At 45.5% G+C, this 7,819-nt stretch overlaps 1 protein-coding gene across 1 annotated transcript; it reads left to right on the top strand.

Moving 5' to 3' along the window:
• Nucleotides 1-4,821: 4,821 nt before the first annotated feature.
• socs4 (suppressor of cytokine signaling 4) lies at nt 4,822-6,754 on the top strand. Its single transcript, XM_076296097.1, has 2 exons — nt 4,822-4,909; nt 5,461-6,754. The coding sequence occupies exon 2, from the start codon at nt 5,469-5,471 to the stop codon at nt 6,645-6,647; it is 1,179 nt and encodes a 392-aa protein (XP_076152212.1). The 5' UTR covers nt 4,822-4,909; nt 5,461-5,468; the 3' UTR covers nt 6,648-6,754.
• Nucleotides 6,755-7,819: the final 1,065 nt, after the last annotated feature.

Raw genomic sequence — 7,819 nt, forward strand, 5'->3', positions numbered from 1 at the left:
TGGCTGCATACAGGCACACAGCTGCATGTTGATCACTGTTGTAAAGAAGCATGCTTATGCTGGCTGCATACAGGCACACAGTTACTGGAACCTCTATGTCTCTCATATTGATTTCCTCCCTCTTGTTTAGCCCCACATTAAGACAAATACACACAGCACGCTAGTCCTTCCCAGGGATTTCAGGCTAAATGCAGGGCATGTCAGGACCAGCAGGCACCAGGGCGTGAGCCTGCACAAAAAGCCTTTTCAGGATGTCAGAGATGGAAAAACCAGACAGGCCCCTTTTTTCCACATATTGACAGCTTTGAGTCATTAAGTGGTAGGGGGAGACTTGGAGAATATGTCATACATGCACTTTTGTGGAGCTGGTCCAAACTGATTCCCGCTTCAAAGCATACCTCAGTGCTCACTGGCAGTAATCAAAGTCCAATGCCGGTCAATTTGCATAATTGTTTGACGTTGTGGTATTTATTATCTATTTTTAATCAGTATTTTTTAGGAGTGGACCATTATGTTTGGACTTGTGATGTTGCAGAGATAACAGACAAGCCTGTATCCCGCCAGTTCAACTGAAGTGCGGCCTGTCCAGGAATGATAAAGGATTAACGACGCACATACGATTACTGACATTATGCATCAGATTACAGTTTCAAATGGCACTCTATGTTATGTTAATGACTCAAACTGCTTACAGCTTGTGGAATATAATATGAAACATGCACTGTGCACTGTACTTTGTGTGTCCCTCTGTGTGTGTGTGTGTGTGTGTGTGTGTGTGTCTCTGTGTGTGTGTGTTTGTATGCGTATTTATTGATGCATATAATTATGTATGCATGCATGCTTATAAATCATCATCTTTTTACTGTTTAACATAGAGCCTATTTAACCCATTTACTCCTAAAATGCCTGCTAAAAACGCCTATAGAATCCTATGGCATTCTAGACTAAATAACCTTATTTCCTGAGGGTTTTCTGAAAACATACTAAAAATTGTCAACGTCTACCAAAATGTAATATCTAAGCCTCTGTAGCACCTAGAAACATGAAATAAAAAGCATGCTGCGCTACGCAGCATCCAGCTACGCAGCATCCAGCGGGAGGGTCAATGTTGCGCTACGCAGCATCCAGCGGGAGGGTCAATGTTGCGTCATGCAGCATCCAGCACGAATGGGTTAATACTATAAAATCAAAAAGTAAAAACTATTTAGTGTTTAACATAGGGTCTATGTAATACAGTAAAATCCAACATTTACTGTTTAATATAGCGCCTATGATACAACTGTGTAGCTCCAGCCCAGGAAGTGAACTGTTCCTGATGTTAGAGAGACCATTCACATCCTCCCCTGCAGTCTCTGAAAAGGGAAAGTGAGATGCAGCAAGTATTGAATGGTACATTCGGGAAACGGGGAGGCAGCGGCCATAAGAATGGCCTGCAGAAAGCTGATCTACTGGTTCACATGACTCCAGCATGGATCATGCATTGATGCAGTGATGATACAAATCTGGGAGATATGGCCTGCCTGCTAAGCCATGGGCATGTTGGGACTTGAAGTATGAAATGCACCCTGTTTTTACACGTTGACTTTGGGGACAACATTATGGAAGTATTTGTATTATTATTATTTGTTGTGTTTTAACTATGGTCTCTGTTTGTTCAATCGGTTATCAATGGCTCAATATCAATTTCAACATGATGTGATACCCCTGTGTGCCATGACATCTTATTAACTGCACCTACAACGTGTTTTGTCACTCTTAAACTTTCAGCATAATTTTTAACTGACGTATACTGTACATCTTGAATATGTGAATGGACATGCTGCTTTTCCATACTCATTCACCGAACCAGACGCCTGCAGTCAGTCTTGAGATTTAAAAAAAAGAAAGCCAGACACACTACAGGCCTGCAGCGCACCTCTGCCCAGAGCTGCCACACACTGCCCAGAGCTGCCACACACTGCCCAGAGCTGCCACACACTCCCTATGTGTTGCCTCTGCCCAGAGCTGCCACACACTCCCTATGTGTTGCCCCTCCCCAGAGCTGCCACACACTCCCTATGGCTCCAGCTGTTGTGTTGCCCCTGCCCACATACAGATCAATACAGAGATAGAGAGAGAGAATGAGGGATACAGAGATAGAGAGAGAGAATGAGGGATAGAGAGAGAGAGAGAAGGAAAGAGGGATAGAGAGAGAGAGAGAAGGAAAGAGGGAGGGAGAGAGAGGTAAAGAGAGAGGGAGCGTGTATAGAACAGATCACTGGAGCCAGAGACTTCCCTCATGATTAGATTAGGCTTTCTGCATAACTCAGGGAGAGAGAGAGAGAGAGAGAGAGAGGGAGAGAGAGAGAGAGAGAGAGAGGGACACCTTACCATCCTTTCATCTCCTCCTCACCAGCAGTTCCAGGAGCGGACGAGCTGCACTAATGACAGCAGCACCATGATCTTATCAGGCGGAAGCTGGAGCACGGCAAACAACACACAGCAAGAGGCGGCTGTGCTGTCAGCAGGCACCGCACTGTCCAAAACACACAACGTCTGTTTTTCAGCTGCACATGCTGGTGCCATGCTGTACCGTAGGAAACACAGGAAGGCAGTATTTCAGCTGTGCATGCAGGTGCTGTATAGTTGGCCAGGATGTCATGTCTGCACACATCTTTGCCACCTTTGCGAGTTGTTTGATGTCTGATTAACTGCCCTAGTGGGAAGTGTGTAAATGTCGGCCCGATGCAGCTTTGGAGGGGAAGTGTGTAAATGTCGGCCCGATGCAGCTTTGGAGGGGAGGTGCTCTTAAAGCAGCAGAGGAACATGGGAGGCCGTTTTGCGTTTCCGAACTGGATACACAGTATGTTATCAAATATTCATGATGCCCCGTGCCGCTCCACTGCTGGTCAGATCGATGGAGCAGTAATATCAGGCATATCTGAGACCTCTCCACCCCAGGCTTGGTCCCTGTGCTGTCGTGAGGAGCTGTGCCACGGTAATGGGCACAATTTGTTTCTGCCCACTTCCTGAATGGGCGACATCACATCACACAGAACATTAACATGACTGTTCCTTGGAAAGGAAGAAAGAGTGAGCAACCCTTATTCGGTTGTGTATTCCACTAAAAGTAGCATTTCTTGAGTGACACATGAGGTGCTTTACTGATCACCTGATCTTTACTGTACAGTGGAGCAACAGGGATATACAACAAATGTGGTAGCCTTGGTCATCACTTTTACACAAATATTTGTCCAATGACCATACATCTGTCACATACACACCTTATACACACTGTTTGAACCAGGTTATTACTGACAGATGGGTACCCACATTGGTATTGCTCAATAAAATACTTATTTACATTCCTTTCAGTTTTCCTTTAAAATGAATTACATATTTGGATACAATGGGGCTAATTACTGATTGAAGATTACTCGCATTTCTCAGTTACCAATGATCATTGAAGAATTCAGACACAAATGCACAATCAAATAAAACTCAGTCATCAAATACATATTAAGGACATTTCAACATGACTAAATGAAAGATATTCTCTATTGGGTCACTGCGGTGTCAAGGTGCCATTAGCATCCCAACTGCAAACACACATCTAATTTATATGGGATAATGGTAATCTGGTGGTGGTGACCTCTGTCCAAGGTCGTGGGAAAACAGTTTGTATGCAGGCCGAGTTTATTGGTACAAGAATGTATTAGAGAGTACTCTTAATCTAATAGAATGTACACAAAAAAAAAACATTTTCAACACATTGGACAGCTTTTCATTGGTGACAGGTGGCAGGCATAGTCATAGACTTATTTGGACAAGAGTCACTTACTGAATATTTAATAACATGTTCAGAGAAAGAGGTGTGTCTCAGCTATAAAATTGCCCTCTCTATCTCACCCACCACCTCTTCAGTTTCATAAATGTAAAATAGTTCTTCAATAATGAATAATATATTAGAGCACAGTGAACAAGTTGTCAAGGGATTCAAACAGGCCAGTCGTTACTCGTTTGTAAAAAAAAAATGGACATGACATCAACCTTTAATGACTATGTGTAAGCAGTGCTAACGAGTTATTGGATTTTGGGCTGTAATCCTTTTAGCCTGCCGGATGCGAAGCATCCACAATCTTTTTTTCCCTTGACATTTGACACTAGATTTTAAGGAGGTGGCTGACAACGACATATGGGTCTGAAGAAGGTCCCGTGTCAGAACGTCTTTATTCTGTGTTGAGCGACACAGAAATCGCCGGATGCAGACACAACGAAGGAAGAGCCGTATCGATCAAGGAATCGATAAATCAAGCGCTCAATGCTATCTAAAAGCTTAGTCCGTTTCCTTTCCGACGAGCCTGTCCGGCTAAACAGAAGAGTCTATTATTATGGACTAATTACATTCGGGGCGAAGGGTGATTGATGACTCCACCAATCGCCATGGGAATTACTAGCTTTAATAAATTAGGAATAAAAAGAATGGAAAGGCTTATCCACGCCTGTGTGGGCTTGTGATTTATCTCAATACACTAGCAGACACATCAAGTCCTTCAAAATGCTGAACTCCTAATGTCGTCAATTAATACCCCCCCCCCCGCCCCCGCCCCCGCCCCCGCCCAATTCTGAAGGTCTTCATTGCTTCTGAAGGTCTTCGTTACTGTTGTGGGAGTACAGACGGGTCCTTCCGTTTGCTGAGGTGGATGGCCTGCCCCCTGAAATTACTGGACTACATCCTGGATGCAGAGGAGACGCTCAATTCTCTGTGGGACTGATACGAGAGAAGTCTATAAAGAGGAGGCGGAGGAGCGCGTCTCACTTCAGTCTGGGACTATCGGAGATAACGGACACAACATCCTTACACCCGTAGGACTGTACCACGTACATTAAACCTTTTACAACCAAATTCAAGTATTGCATCGTCTGAGAGGTGAGTAATTAGCCTATTCAAAAATGTAGTTTATGAAGAAGTTTCAATACTTTTACAAATGATACAGTGATGTCAGAATATAGTTTGGGCTCATGTGTTTAGAGAGCATTGTTTAAAATTAATGAAGAAATTCTTGATGATGACAATAAGCATAAATCCTCATTGATATGCTCATCCCATTTCTTCATGTTGTAGCCTCAATACTTGCATGTCCAGGCATGTCTCTGATATCAGTGAGTCCCTTCAAGTCCTGTGTTACATTTTAGCTGTCTACTTCATTGCATTGTTATATGTAAGATGACCTTGAGTGTGTTATTAAAAATGGTTCCAAATGATTAAATTATTAATTTTGGAATGCAATTTGTAAGGGGATCCTTCTCATCTCTGCCTTAGTCAGATGGTTGATTCACAGGCATAACCAGTAATCATGTACTTCATCTAATACATCTAATACATAATATATATATATGTATATATGTATATATATATATATATATATATATATATTCAAGAAAATGCTAATTTTTGTCTTTCTATCACACAACCTAAAGGGGCAGGAATGTCTGAAAAGAAATCCCGAAATTCTGACACCCGGCCCAAGAACGTGCGCAGCTGGAGTGCAGACAGCTACGTGTGGAGCAGCAAGAAGCGTTCCCGAGCCTCGAGGGCCGAGAACCGCGTCTGGGGAGACGAGGCCGAGGGCCCCGAAGACCAGGGAGCGCGCTCGGCGTCCTGCTCTCGGCGGCGCAGGGAGAGGAAGTGCAGCTGCTCGCTCCTGGCCGATGGCGACCTGGACGTGCCCTGCAGAAAGGTGTTGTCGCGGCGATCCCTGCGACAGAAATTCCAGGACGCCATGGGTCAGTGTCTCCCTCTCCGCACACACCACCACCACCACCACCACCACCACCACCACACGCCTGGCGCCGCGCGGCCCTTCTCCGTGCTGCTGTGGTCCAAGCGGAAGATCCACGTGTCCGAGCTCATGGAAGACAAGTGCCCCTTCTCCCCCAAGTCTGAGCTGGCCCAGTGCTGGCACCTCATAAAGAAGCACGGGGCCCACGACAGGCTTGCACTGGGGTCGTCCGCCGAGCGCAAAGCCTCCTCGCTCACAGACCCCTCCTCCCCCCCAGCTCTGATCTCCTGGGAGGAGATGTCCTCGCAGTGCTCCTCCCAGAGGACCCAAAGCCTGGACGACTGGGACCCGTCCTGCCGCGCCGGCGAGGACTCGGACGACTGCTGCTCCCACACCGACTACATCCTGGTGCCGGACCTGCTCCAGATCAACAACAGCCCGTGCTACTGGGGAGTGCTGGACCGCTTCCAGGCCGAGGAGCTCCTGGAGGGCCAGCCGGAGGGCACCTTCCTGCTGCGTGACTCGGCCCAGGACGAGTTCCTCTTCTCGGTCAGCTTCCGCCGCTACAGCCGCTCGCTGCACGCGCGCATCGAGCAGAGCGGCAAGCGCTTCAGCTTCGACGGACGCGACCCGTGCATGTACCAGGACTCCAGCGTCACGGGCCTGCTCCGGCACTACAGCGACCCGGCCACCTGCCTCTTCTTTGAGCCGCTGCTGTCCCGCCCACTGCCCCGGACCTTCCCCTTCTCACTGCAGCACCTGTGCCGGGCCATGGTGTGTAGCCGCACCACCTATCAGGGCATCGAGGCCCTGCCACTGCCCTGCGCCCTCAGAGACTACCTCAGGCAGTACCACTTCAAGTGCCAGGGAGCCTGTGCCATTTAAGGTGCTGGGACACGAGACTCAAGGGGTTTATTTTTCTGTTTATAAGGATATGTGAAAAATGGATGTTGAAAAATGAGAGAAAGAGTGAGAAAGAGAGAAAGAAAGAGAGAGACAGACAGACATCAGAATGTACACACAGTGTGTTTTGACACAAGGGTTTTGTGATGAGGCACTATTCACTGTGTCTTTTTATGAATGTTACAAATATTTGTTCCTACTAAATGGGCCAAAATTTCAGATCCATTTTGAGTTTTATAGGATTTAATGGTACAGATGACACACCAGTTTTGGTCAAATACAAGCATCTGATCAATACAGACTGTTTCTGACATGCTATCCAGCATGTATTTGCAAATGGGTATGCTTTCAAATGAGCACAAATCTCAAGTGATTTAGCTTCTATTTACTATACCAATATGTTTTAAACATACATATTTCATAAACATATAATTACTTGCTTATTCTACACACAAAACATTCCACACTTTGCATCTCAATACTGTTTATTCATCCGAGATGTATGGAAGGTGTAGCATGGCAACATTCCACTAGATGGCGGTACTAACAAATGATGGGCCATTGCCGTGAATGATACCGAAGGGGTTCATGTTGATTTTTTGGTAAAACCTTAAAAGATTTCCCAGTGCTTTCACTGAAGTTCAATTATGATTTGGAATTTTCAAATATGGGCTGTTAACTCTTTTTCCATGTAAAAGTTTGACACCATATGCATATACAGTATCCTTGATTATTTCCATATACAGTATCCTCTGATTATTTCCAGAGTATATGAAGAGCTTTTCCAAAACGCTATGTCCACCATTTTAATGCATTTTCATGAATATTTTTTTACAATTTTGTTTTCCAAATAATTTCACTGGAACTGTGTTTGGGTTATAAGTATGAGTATGAGTATATACTCTTTTGATCCTGTGAGGGAAATTTGGTCTCTGCATTTATCCCAATCCGTGAATTAGTGAAACACACTCAGCACACAGTGAACACACAGTGAGGTGAAGCACACACTAATCCCGACGCAGTGAGCTGCCTGCAACAGCGGCACTCGGGGAGCAGTGAGGGGTTAGGTGCCTTGCTCAAGGGCACTTCAGCCGTTCCTACTGGTCAGGGTTCAAACCGGCAACCCTCCAGTTACAAGTATGAAGCGCGAACCA

Source organism: Alosa pseudoharengus, unplaced genomic scaffold, assembly GCF_046254945.1.
Source record: "Alosa pseudoharengus isolate Yale_2024_CS ecotype anadromous, Long Island Sound unplaced genomic scaffold, YU_APseudo_1.1 YU_APseudo_1.1_scf_2, whole genome shotgun sequence".
NCBI classification, from domain to species: Eukaryota; Metazoa; Chordata; class Actinopteri; order Clupeiformes; family Clupeidae; genus Alosa; species Alosa pseudoharengus.

Coding starts and splice junctions, on each gene's coding strand:
- socs4 (XM_076296097.1), top strand. CDS start 5,469: ATGTCTGAAAAGAAATCCCGAAATTCTGACACCCGGCCCAAGAACGTG.